The sequence below is a fragment of the Acartia tonsa genome, chromosome 11 (genome assembly GCF_053477335.1).
Source record: "Acartia tonsa isolate MP-2025a chromosome 11, ASM5347733v1, whole genome shotgun sequence".
Lineage (NCBI taxonomy): Eukaryota > Metazoa > Arthropoda > Copepoda > Calanoida > Acartiidae > Acartia > Acartia tonsa.
This window is the reverse complement of record NC_137270.1, coordinates 15,179,849-15,193,406: the sequence shown is the minus strand read 5'-3', so window position 1 is coordinate 15,193,406 and position 13,558 is coordinate 15,179,849. Positions and strand designations below refer to the sequence as shown.

At 31.0% G+C, this 13,558-nt stretch overlaps 3 protein-coding genes across 6 annotated transcripts in view; 1 reads left to right on the top strand and 2 right to left on the bottom strand.

The window, feature by feature from the left end:
• Positions 1 to 7,189, bottom strand: part of LOC145332238 (irregular chiasm C-roughest protein-like) — a 39,898-nt gene extending 32,709 nt beyond the window's left edge. Inside the window, exons 1-3 of the mRNA XM_080177190.1 lie at positions 7,149 to 7,189; positions 6,814 to 6,881; positions 6,280 to 6,370 (exon numbers count right to left, since the gene is read on the bottom strand). Of these exons, the coding sequence (XP_080033316.1) occupies positions 6,280 to 6,363 (84 nt within the window). The 5' untranslated portion in view covers positions 6,364 to 6,370; positions 6,814 to 6,881; positions 7,149 to 7,189. The remainder of the gene's footprint in view (positions 1 to 6,279; positions 6,371 to 6,813; positions 6,882 to 7,148) is intronic.
• The window catches only part of LOC145332239 (sorting nexin lst-4-like), a 491,682-nt gene that overhangs the window by 333,369 nt on the left and 144,755 nt on the right, over positions 1 to 13,558 (top strand). The window lies entirely within an intron of this gene.
• On the bottom strand, positions 10,177 to 12,095 carry LOC145331141 (uncharacterized). The gene is made up of 4 exons (XM_080175768.1): positions 11,998 to 12,095; positions 11,620 to 11,666; positions 10,917 to 11,010; positions 10,177 to 10,355 (listed from the first exon to the last, which is right to left on the bottom strand). Exons 1-4 carry the CDS (start codon positions 12,020 to 12,022, stop codon positions 10,177 to 10,179), a joined length of 345 nt encoding a protein of 114 aa, XP_080031894.1. The 5' UTR covers positions 12,023 to 12,095.

The window sequence follows — 13,558 nt, the reverse complement described above, 5'->3', positions numbered from 1 at the left end:
TAAGATTAAAACTAGTTTTGATAGGCCCGAGGGGTAGAACTCCCCAGCTAACCATACTGGTATTGATTTTATGATTTTTATTTTGATATTCATGGAAAATTGTCTGTAATATGATGCCCAGTCCCAGAACTGGTTATAATTCAGCGGATATCAATCGGTTTCAAAGAAAATCGTTTCACTGATTTATGGACTAAAAATCCATCTTACTGAACTTCTTTCCTTAAAATCTACATAACCAATAAGCATACAAAATTCACCCTCAACTTTTATCCCCCTTTTATCAGGAATTGAGAGAAGTTTTTTTTGTTTTCTACCTTATTACAGGTTATGATAGGGTTATTTTGGTACTGGGTAGCCCCCACAGGGATAGGACACGGCAGGTATAGGATACGCAGGTTTAACCCATCCCCCGGGGTTTATCAAAAGTTATTTTTTTTTAAATAAAGGGTGATATTAATGCTCACGACTTTGTGGGAAAGCACCGAAATATTACAATTCTATAGAAACTTATTTTCCAGTATGGCTTTGAAACCGATAATTATCCATTGGATTAGAACCGGTTCTCAGCCATACATCGTATCTAAGATAATTTTTCACGAATATTAAAATAAAATCCATAAATTGATATAAGTTTTATAAGCCCAGGACTTCGGCCCTTCGGAGCGACAAACCTGGTGTTAATATTAAAATTTTTCATTTCAATATCCGCGGAGAGCTGTCTATAATAAGATGCAATAAATAACTATTCCCTATATCCTATAGAAATTGAATTGTGAACAAACAAAATTATTTACAAAGTAAACACAAGCAGATGATGTCACTTTTACATACTTTCAATATTATTCAAGAGATTTCACAAAAAGTGCCTTTTGAGCATTGAGGACCCCTCCCTCCCCTCCGCCATCTCTCATTTTAAAAGTAAACTTTGCGGTACTACCCAGTACCCTATAGAACTTAATCTAAAGTATTAAAACAGCAAATGAAAAAAAACCTACTCCCTCATTTTCAATTCATTTTAATAATAATAAGGTGAGGTTATCAATGCTTAACAAGATACTTTCTGTGAAAGCACCAATTTGTCCTACAAAGTTAATATTTTTATAAATATATTTTTCTTGCAGTTCAATGGTATTATTAAAATTAGTTTAAGCCACTTTTTCTAAAAGCAAGAATTGTAAAAAAAGTTTTTATTAAAAAATGCTACTTTTCCCTCCTAAATTAGAGTAAAAATGCTATAAATTAACTCTACCTAAACAGAACATAAAGGTGTTTAGGTAAATGTTAAATGTTTAGCAAGCAAAGTTTATTTTTACAAGCCCAAGGTTTACAGTGATACAATGCCTCCTTTAACTACAGAGGGTAAGGAAAGCTGTGAATGGGGCTTTTAAATAAATTGCCAGTTGAGTACTGATACCCCCCCCCCCCCACAACGTTTGGATAATAAATAAGGTGAGACATTTTTTCCAGTGCATTGTGTCAAGAGGGCAAAGACTGTTACCCAAAGCTTTATAAACATAATTTCTCATTTGCTGGCTTAAAACTTTAGGTACTTTTATTACATGTTGATTGGTTGGTTTCAAAACTTTTCAACCAATAAATTTAACCTTTAAAAGTATTTTTATTTATGATCATTTGGGATTATCAATCTATTGTCAAATGTCTTATCCCTGACAAATCAAAGTCATTTACTTCACTTCAAACAGACAGAAAGACATCCAATTACTTGTAAAAACAATATTTTATTGCATAACTCTATTTCAACATTGAATATTTTGTGTGGTAAAAAAAGAATAATTTTTGGATTGTTGATTTATTGCATAAAGATAAAGTCCACTATGTCTAGATAACATTTTCGTCAGGGAGGAGGGGACATTGGGATGTTTATCACACTAGTCCCCAAAGTCTTTTCTTAATTTTGGCCTTGTAACTTTGAGGACATTTTTGAATTATGATTGGCTGGTTCAATAAATTGATTATCCAAACTTTTAACCACTTATTTTAATTTATAGAAGGGGAAATGGCTAGAGTTTCCCGATAGGAATGTTTTTTATTAGTGACGATAAAAAAGGTTTTAGCTGCACTTTTTAGGATAAGACAATGTTCGACAATTGATATACATTATACATCCCAAATGATGATTATTGATTGAAAAGTTTAGACACTCATAATTGGAACCAACCAATCAAAATTAAAAAAAAGTTTTGAACCAACGAATAACCTGGTTGTAAATCTTGGGTACCAGTGAATTTTTCTATCCAATGTCCTCTACCGCCCTGCCTACAGTAAAATTACCATTCTCGTTTAAAATATTCAGGGAGGGAGGTGACATTGGACTATAAATTACACCGGTAACCAAAGTTTTGTAATCACGTTTTCTTATTCATTTGCTTAAAGTTAGATTGATTGGGTTATTGATTTGCGTGTTTAAACGTTTCAACCAATAGTTTAATTTGTAGAAGGGGTAATTTTATTTATCATCATTGCAGTCGAAAATAGATTTATTTCGTCCATTGTCTTATCCCTCAGATCCCTGGAGATATGAAACTAACATTATTCAAATCAAGAGAGGGAAATATTTGGAAAATAAATAATTTGGAAAAGGACAATTATGTCCATAAGTAGGACAGCAATCATTATAACAAAGCAAAAGGATCTATGTTTCTTCTTTTCAGTGTAGTTTCCCATAGGTCCTGGAATGATTTGTAACTATTTTGGGGAGGGTAACAAGAGAAATCGCCCCAAGAAAGATTTAAAGAGATTTAAAGTTCTCTAGGGGTGTAGATAAGGCAATATAAATTGTTTTTTAGACTATTTTATTTCTAAATTAAAGTCTTGGATTGGGTTTCAGCTATTTTCTGCGATCCGCCCCCCTCCCATAATTCTCTTATGGATAAGAAATACTGTGCTAGGGTATTTTAGGAAACTCTAATATTAAATATTGTCAACTTAAGATATCCTTTATATTTGTATGATACGTTACTATTATTTTTTTTATCATATAAATACAAAATGATTAATATTACTAATTACAAGAAAAAACTTTTCTAATGCTTAATTACCTTGTAAAAAAAGTTTACATAAAGTTGCAAAAAAGTATTAACATTGTATAATGTATGTAATAATTCCTTAGTTCAAACTAGAACGATCATTTTTTTATCTTCAATTTTTACAGTCATCTATTCTTTCAGTCTGTTAGGAAAAATCTCGGAAATGGAATAGTTATTAATTGCATCGCATTATAGACAGCTTTCAGGGGATATTAAAAATAAAAAATTATACGATTAAAAGCAGTTTTGTTAACCCCAACTTAAATTTATTTTTATATTCGTGGTAAATTGTCTATTAAAACTGGTTCTAATCCAGCGGATGTTGATCTGTTTTAAAGCAATACTGATATAAAATTTTATAATAAGGCAATTCTTTTCAATATTTAAGATGGATATCTATTTTTTAAATAAAAAATACCCTTACCAATGTGAACCCAGTATATAACTTACTTGGTCCGTGGGTCTAATGGTTTTGCTACTAATGTTTATTAATGTTAAAAGGTATTATTTCTTGACTTCGCTACTTATGTAGTGGATGTTGTCATCCTCGTTCATCGTAAATTTAAAAGTATTTGTTTTATAATTGGATATAACTAATAATCTAAATCAATCTACGACCCATTCTTCTTCTAATTACAAACAAGCTATCAAGAGGAGAAGGGGGAGGAAGATTTATTTACTGTCCATTGTATTGTCCCTCACTTCCTGAAGAGAATTAAGTTGAATCTAAAGTTTGAAATTTTGCTAAAATAATATTCACGAGAACTAATTCCAAACTTTTAACAAGGATCGCAACATTTCAAAATTAGCGAAGCAAGAAAGTAAGATAGTTTTATTAATGATATTACAGTAAAAGAATTAACTACTTTTTTAGCAGTTGCGCTGCAAAGTATTTGTTTTTGTATTTAAAAATATCTTTTCCAGCATGGCTTTGAAACCGATTAATATCCGCTGAATTAGAACCGGTTCTCAGCCATTCTGAAAAATCATGCATCGTATAACAGAAAATTTCCCTTAACATTAAAATAAAAATTATACAATCAATATCAGTTTTGTTAGCCCACGCCTTCGGTGGAAAGCTGTCTATAAAACGATACTATAAATAGCATTTTTAAATTCCTTGTTTTAACCAAAAATACTAATGTTTTAAGCCATTACAAAATGGTTTCTAATCTTTCAAATGGATTATATGATTTGGCATTTTTCCTCAAAAAGCCTTGATAAGCAAAGAATCCTTTTAAATTAATTGCCAACATTCATGATGATAGATTTGAAGTTGTTTCTCACACTTTCCGAGCGTCTAGCTAATCTATACTTCCTTTGGACAAAATAAATAACCTAACCTAACTTTTCAGCGACCAAATATACGATATATCCAATTCTGGATAGATAAAAGTAAAAAAATAAGTCAGCTTTACTATAAAGTTTAATTTTATTGGTACATAACTTTACATTGGAAAATTAAGTAGCTCGTATTATGGGACTGAATATGACCAAAATTTAAACAAAGAACTTTTTCTGGTAGAAATTCCTATTCAAGTTGAATAGATTATTGTACTTGATTGACCATTTAGGGTCTAAAATTTATTGACATTTGCACTAAACTTAGATAACAAATTGGTGACATTGTTCTATATAAATGTATGTTTAATATCTTTGATCATATTTGCTGTTATCTAATGTCTCATAACTATATTTTTTATAATAAATTGAAAATGATTGCTAAAATCGAAATATATCTTCATGTCTTAGAATAGTGTATTTTTTTAAAAATAGGTTGAAAAACATACTAACTTTAAAATATAACAAATAAACCCTTTAAAACAATCTCTTAGTTTGATATACTAAAAAAGATAATATAGAAAAGACTGAAAAAACAAATTTTACAAAAAAAGAAAAAGAAAAGAAAATTGAATAAAAATATTGAAAGCAAAAAGAGAAAAAAATGTAAGAAAAGAGGGGAGCGTAAAATACATTTATTTCTCGCTTATATTTGACTACAGAAAATAAATCAACTACGAATCTTTAACAGAAATACAGATACATATTAACAAAAATAATAATAGGCATAAAGTAAAACACGCGAAAAAACTACCCGCTCCCGATATTTTTACTTATATGAAATAAGAGGATGGGGTTTTGTGCTCGACTTGGCACTATAAGGGAACCGCTTGATTTTTTCAGTTACTGGCATATTTTAACATTTAGATGAAGGGTGAGTTGGTCCATCCAATCCCAATTCCCCCCAAAAAGATTAATAAATACAAGAGGGGAGGGGGGGGGCGATAGCATTATAATTAATCTCCCCCCATTCTATTTACAAAATTACAAAATAAAAAGTTTACACAGTAATAAATTCAATATTATTGTGATTTTACTTCAAGACAAAGAATTCTATTCATTAAAATATTTTTAGATAAAATCTTAACCTATCCTGATATTTAAGCCCAAACTAAAAAGTTGTAAAACTCTTGAAAGCTAACAATTCCATAGTTGCCAAATTTACATTCTTTTAATGCTTTTTATAATTTCACAGAGTTCTAAAGGGATAAGACAATGAATGATAAATAGTTGTACATTCCAAATGATGATAAACATAATTACTCCTTCTGTACAACAAAATTATTTGGTTTAAGTTTGGACACTACTAGTTTAAGCCAACCAATCAAGTACCCAAACCTTTTGAGTTAACGAATAAGAGTTCATGTTTTAAAACTTTATGTGTGATTTGCAAGTTATAAGAAAGTGTCGGTCTGTCAGATAATACAGATAAAAAGTTAGCAATATTTTTATGTAATCTTACTTAGGGAGGGAGGGGACAATTGACTGGTAATTCCATTGGTACCCAAAGTTTTATAATAAAGTTTAAAACGTTAGATACTTTTATTAGTTAGGGTTTTTTGTTCCATCCAAACTAAAAGAGTCCAAACTTTTAATAATTTTAGTCTACAAAAGAGGACTTTCTTTTGTGTAATAGGAATGACAACCATGATTATTAAAGTCTATAATAAAACCAACTCAAATTGAAAATTTATATTTCTTTCCTTCTTCCTTGTTATGCAAAAATTTGTCTTATGTAAGAATACATTTAGGAATTAATATAATCATTTTATTCTTCTATCTATCTATCTATCTACATGGCACTGGAACAAAGCATCATCCTCCAGGTGTACAGGAAAGATACTGAGTGTGTAGTCACCTTCCTAGTCTATCTATCTATATATCTATCTACCTGGCACTGAAACAGAGCATCATCCTCCAGGTGTACAGGAAAGATACTGAGTGTGTAGTCACCTTCCTGGTCGCTTCCGGTCATTTTGTACCTGGAAAAAATATCAGGGATCTTAAGGGATGAGACAATGGCAGATAAAACGAAAAACGATCTTGTTGATTATAAAAAAAATTACTCCTTTTATGGATTAAAACAATGGTTAATACGTTTAGACAAAGTTTTAAAACCAACGAATAACCTGGTTTGATAACTTTTAGTACTCGTGTAAATTAAATATTAGACTGTTAATTACACTAGTACACAAACTGTTTTTAATTCGTAGGCTTAAAAACTTTAAGTGCTTTAACAAATTTTGATTGGTCCGTTTAAATAAAAGAACAAGATTGGATGTACATCAGTTTATAGTCCATGGACCTATCCCTTAAGCTTCCTGAGAATTACAAAGTCTGTTTTTATTGTACAATATGTAAACGATTCGGACGAACGGGCACACCCTAATTATAGAAAAGCTTGGCTTCTAAAATAGTTATGTACCTATCAAATCCTGTAAGGTCTCTACCAAGCCCTAGACCAAAATCGTCTCTTGTCCATTGGATATTTCCCTAAAATTAATTTATTTCAATCCGAAATAAATTGAAATAAGGGGGGAAAGAAAATTTTACGTTTGTTTTTGCTTAGGTTAGGTTAGGTTAGGTATATAGGGCACTAGTTGGTACGACAGGGTTAGGCCTCCCCTCAGGGGTTGTGCATATAAAAAAGCTATCAATAATAAAGAGGGAGAGGGGGGAGGGGATGAAGTACTCGAGAGGGGAGGTACTAAATTTGGTATGTTTATTATAATCCCATTAATGGTTAATTTAAAATCTCACCTTTTTATTTTTTACTCTGCAGGGCAATGTTACTTGTTCGCCAATCTAAATTTCATTTTTCATAGATTTAAAATAGTGGCTTTGCCTCTAGGGATACTGAAGGTAAAAAGGGGGGGGGGGGAAGGAGTCAACCCTCCACTTTAAACTTTTAGTTCTGGATAAGAAAAGAAAATTTGCGATTTTTTAGAGGGTAGATGTTGAACACATCTCACAAATAGTTATAGACCTTCCCTGGACCTAAAAGAAGCCACAGAGGAGAACCATATCAGTCCTACAGTTAGCGAGATTTAAGCTACAGACAAACACATCATGTTATTTTTGTATATGCCGTGATTCGTCAAATTAACTAGATATCTTAAAAGGATAAGAAAATGTGACTAAAAGATTACCCCTTCTGTAAATTAAAATCATTGGTGAAAAACTTCAGTAAGATATGATAAAACGGGGCCAACCAAAACAGGAATTAAACTAATATGTTTGTATTTTATTATCTCCGGAAAAATATCTATGCGATATTTATTTTAACCTTGAAATTAAAACTTTATCAAAAGAAGAATTATAAATACAGAAAATTAGAATTAAATTAAATTACAAATAAACCCTTCTGGTCTTATTTTAGAATTAATTCAATTTTACGCAAAAACTTTTTGTATTTCATCAAAGTTAAAAGTTCTTGGGATTAACGTAAAACTAACTTCTTATTATCCTTATGTAAAATATGTAAAAGGGTGTATATGTGTGTGTTTAGCGAAGGAACTCGCTAACCGCTAAACTGATATGATTCTTATATGCCCGGAGTAAGTTTATAGTTTATTTTTTTGTAGTCTCCTCACTCACTCTCCTCCCTAGAGGCTGCATAATGTGCACATATCAATTACAAATATTCCTCTACTTTTTAGTTGACTTTTTCCGCCTATAAAATTCAAATAATGTTGTTTTTTATATTTTAAAGCGGAGCATTTCATTAATAAGGTGCGGTCCGTAACGTAAAAGCTCTTGTCATTCATTTAAGTATGTTTAATTGTCCTATGAAAATTAGTTATATATGTTATGAGCGAAGCATCTCTATAATCAAGTCTTCAAATGGGGCATCCTTTATTTATGTAAGTTTAGGATAAATATAAATGGACTTTTTTCTATAAGCTTCCAAATAATGTTGAAAAATAGATGCGTTGTTATTCTACATTTGTTAAAGTTTATTTGTCTGACTTTCTATTATTTCAAGCTTCGCTTTTATGGATGTTATCATCCCTGTTTTAGGGTTATAATCACTTATTGAGAAAACAAACTTACATATGTATAGTAATCGATATATTAGTACTTGAATGTTGCACCAGATTTTTATGTGCACAAATAAAGTGATTCTCGCATTTCCCCTCCCCCCCCTCCCCCATCCAGCCCGCTTTATTCCATCCCCTCCCATCCTACTTGACGTATGAACTGAACAATAAATGAGTTCCATATTGGCAACCCAAATTGAAAACAAATTTTCCTCTTTCAATATATCCACGTATTTTATATCCATTTAATATAGTGTTAGATAAATTTTAGCAAGATTAATCTTTATCCTGAACCTTTTATCTTATTTAACCAATGCATACACAAATATTTGATAATATCCCAGTTTTTTCATGTGGACCAATTAAAATCCTCTTCCCCTAATTAGACATGTGGGTCATCTATAACTGTATACAATCGCTGGACCGTTATGGTTCACTCTTATGGGAGGGTGCCACAACACTCCTTGGAGAAATTGCGGTTAAAAAAATACTATTCGCCAAAAATGATTTGTTTTTTATAATATTCCTTGTAAACTAAAATTTAAGTAGGTCGTAAATAATACAGGGGGGGGGGGGGGGGGACTTTTCGGCTCAACCATTGCTAAATAAAGGAACTTATTTGATATTTAAAAGATCAGTTTAGATTCTTACATAAAAGATTTTACTACTTATGTAATGATATGTTACTTTTTCAATTTAACAATAGCGAAACTTTCATTTAATTAGCAAATTTTGGCAGCTGAAGCCGCAAAGATCCGCACTTTTAGATTTTTGGAATAATGAATTCTAGGACAATTCTTATAAGCGAAGAATCTCTTTAGTCAAGCCCTATAAATGGAATTATTCCCCTAAACATTATCTTGAATTTAATCAAATTTTACAACATATTTTGTTTCTTAAAAAGTATATTAATTAGGTTCTGACACTTTACTTAAATGTTAGTTTGTCTAACCGTCTGGTTTTAAAATTCGTTTTTATGGATGTTGTAATCGGTTTTTTTCTAATTACAATATGTCCTTTATAAATAACTAATAATCCTAATGAATTGAAACCATACAAAGTAAAAACCGGATTAAAATCTTAATCTGTATAATTTTTAAAATGTATGTTCTCGTGAATCAACAAAATATAAAGCTTCACTGAAAAAAACAACCAATTCGTATTAGTATTTTCGAAATCTTCAGCTTCAGACAAAAATCTTACTACTTTATATACTTTACAAAATATATCCAAGTTTTTCCAAAAGTTTTTGAGATTTTTTATTATTTTTAGCTGAAAAACTAACTTGTTGATATTGTATGAGATAACAAATAATTTTATATCTTTAATCATAACCATTTACCTAATTTCAATAATTAAATACCACTTTTATAATAGGATTATCAGCTTACGTCATGTTTAGAACAGTATATTTTAAACAGAGATGGATTTAAAAGAAAATTTTGCCTCACTAAAATCAGTTTGCCCCACTAAAAACATTGAGGCTCGCTAAAAATTTAGAGGGGATAATTTTGCCTCACTAAAATTCTAGTGGGGCAAACTGATTTTAGTGAGGCAAAAGTTTTTTTTACAGAATTCACCTCAGTACTCGGCAGCCAAGCATAAGCTGCGTGTAAGCCTCTGTGAAATCCTCATACTGTATATTCAGCTGGATGCCTAAACCTATTCTTAAATTGAAAATAAGAGAAGGGTTAGTTTTTGTTTGTTTCGTTTTTACTTCAGGTTATATTTTTATTTATTTTAATAGGTCAGGGGTTTTCGTGCTCCCTAGACACTTTACGGGGAAGCACTAAAAAGTGGCACAGAGTAGATATAGTTTCAAAATCTATAAATTCCTTGGCAGTTTGATCTGGTGGTTCTCTAAGAAATCTCTGCACATGTTCAGCCCCTGCTCCGGCAACGCTTATTGCTCCTGTTTCTCCATCCTCTAAAAAATTATGTTCTTGTTAATAACATTGCTACTACCCAAATTAAATATGTCCGTCTGTTTGTTTATTAACGACACCTAAACAAAGTTAGTTAATACCTTTTTGTATGCTCATTAAATTCCTATTTATATGTTAGTTTGACTATACTAAAGTGTTTGACAGAAAAGTCCTAAGTAAATTGAAAGCAAACTGATTTTTTTATAAGTGACTAATAACTCAAGGAATGGTTATTAAGGACAAACAATATATTGGTTGCACGGCCTTTATCTGTAAGTCATGTATTGATAAGTATTGTCCTTTTCAATATCACTAAGTTTCAAAGTCTTTAGTTATGACGCAGATTGTATGGAGTTTCAAACCAACATCTAACTAAAAACTTGATAGAAATGGGTAAAGCTTGATAAACAAGGATGACAACATCCACAAATAGCGAAGCAAAAAGAAATCATGGATTTACAATAGGCCGTGAAAATCACACTACCTCCATAGCGTTGCGGACGGACGTACGAACAAAAACAGTAAATTATAGAGCAGCTTCGCTACTACAAATGTGTTGATACCTGTCAATGTATGCATGCCCGGCCTAAACCTTCTTCTAGTCGTCACTTGGTGGTTAAAATCATACTCCACTCTCTCAAACCCTTCCTCTTCCTCCTGAGGAGAAAGATAGATAGACAGATAGATAGATAGATAGATAGATAGATAGATAGATAGATAGATAGATAGATAGATAGATAGATAGATAGATAGATAGATAGATAGATAGATAGATAGATAGATAGATAGATAGATAGATAGATAGATAGATAGATAGATAGATAGATAGATAGATAGATAGATAGATAGATAGATAGATAGATAGATAGATAGATAGATAGATAGATAGATAGATAGATAGATAGATAGATAGATAGATAGATAGATAGATAGATAGATAGATAGATAGATAGATAGATAGATAGATAGATAGATAGATAGATAGATAGATAGATAGATAGATAGATAGATAGATAGATAGATAGATAGATAGATAGATAGATAGATAGATAGATAGATAGATAGATAGATAGATAGATAGATAGATAGATAGATAGATAGATAGATAGATAGATAGATAGATAGATAGATAGATAGATAGATAGATAGATAGATAGATAGATAGATAGATAGATAGATAGATAGATAGATAGATAGATAGATAGATAGATAGATAGATAGATAGATAGATAGATAGATAGATAGATAGATAGATAGATTGCTTACCTTATCATATCGAGCAAAGGTTAAACTATTTAGCAAAACCAGAAACACTAAAATAGAAAATCATTATTTTTCAAATTTTTAACCAGGGATAATTGTGATGGATTATAAAAAGTAACCTTATTAAATTTAAAATAAAACCAATCATTACTCTATAATACAAATAATCTGATAAATTAGACAAGTAATAGCATCACTACTACAAGCGTACTTGTGTTCGTTTTTGTGTTGTTTCAGTCTTAACGTGTAAGTAAGTACGATATTGTTAGGTCATTTACTTTATAAACAAACGCATGAATTATGCAATTGCAATCTATCGGACGGACGTTCAAACATACATACTAGTTTTAGAGTAGCTTCACTTCTTGTAAAAACACTCACCTACAATATGTTGAATAATTAACATTTTGATTTTATTTTTATTCTTTTGAGTTATAGCTTTAATACATTTTATTCTTCAGTTTACAGAACATATATCTGAAAAATAAAGTTAGTAGAAATAGAGACAAAATATATTACTAACGCCTTTTAGAATTGTTATTTATCGCATCGTATTATAGACAGCTTTCCGTTGATATAAATTAGAAAGATTGATTTTTAAAGATGTAAAATGCAGGGAGATTGTGTATATCAGACTTTTAATTTCACGTATTCATATTAGTTGGCTCAAAAACTTTGGGTTATTTCATTGAATTTTTATTAGTTCTTTTATAAACTAGCGGTGTTCAAACGTTTTGACCAATAATTATCTTCAGCAAGGTATGTCTATTTCCTTAAGAACCCTAGAAAAAAAATAAAAATTTTTGGTGGTTTTGGAGACTTTGCAAAAAACCTCTATATGCCAAATCCTCATTTTTAATTTAACCAATTAAACATGTAATTATTAGCAATTAAAACTAATTACAGGGTAAGAACATGCAACAAAATTCATTTACAAAATATATTATTTAATTATGAATTCAGGGGTTAGGGGGTTTAGAAGAATCTTTTACATGTAACTTAACCAACAAGGCTGGGACCATATCCCGATTTTATATTAGGTCTTTTGAATAAGCTAATAGCGTCGGAACACAGCCAAGTCTCTACAAAAGAAAAAGCAATATGCAAGCAGACAAAAAGGGTCTTCAACACTTGAGCCAAGTATTTGTCTGGATTATACATTTATACTCTTTAAAACTTAAATACAATTTTAGAGGGGGAGATATTATAAATATCACCCATTGTCGTATTCCTGGGTATTAATAATTATCCAATATTAATAAAGTGTTTATTAATATTCTGTGTATCTCCCCCGCAGCTATTATGAAACAAATAGTAAGGAATATATAATACTAGCGGCATCGCCCCTAGCCTCTAGGGGCTTTACCCCAAGAGGTGATAAAAAATAATTTTTGGCGAAATTCGTAAAAGGACCAAGGAAATCTTCAGCAAAAAAATAAAACCAAGAAAATATTCAGCAAAAAAATGGGGGGGAATTTTTTGTTTTTTTGGGGGGGTTGGGGGTGTCCCACCCCCCAAGAAAATAGCCTAAAACCACCACATGACCAGTAGATATATTCCCTGAAGAGTAGAATCTAATCTGTTCAGTAGTTACCAAGATCTTAAGGGACGGACAGACGGACAGACGGACAGACAGACAGACAGACGGACAGACAGACGGACAGACAAACAGACAAACAGACAGACAGACAGACGGACGGACGGACAGACATCATTCTACTTTGTATTATAGATTAATTATTATCTTTGGAAATGTGGACAATTTTAAACAATATTTTTTAGCCATTTTTCTTATTTCTAGTCACGAAGCTACTCTATTATTCGTTACTAGCGGCTTCGCAAAAAGAGGTATAATTACAACTTTTATTATCTGGAGATGCCCCCATTCCACCACTATTCTAAATAATTTTTTTAAAATTCGTGGGGGGATTTTTTGTTTTTG

Bases quoted from the DNA above. Each gene is read 5' to 3' on its own strand.
- LOC145331141 (XM_080175768.1), bottom strand. From the start codon at position 12,022: ATGTTAATTATTCAACATATTGTAG. The intron at 11,667-11,997 runs GTGAGTGTTTTT...TTTCTATTTTAG, and splicing joins AATTATTCAACATATTGTAG to TGTTTCTGGTTTTGCTAAAT. The intron at 10,356-10,916 runs GTATCAACACAT...ATAATTTTTTAG, and splicing joins GGGCATGCATACATTGACAG to AGGATGGAGAAACAGGAGCA.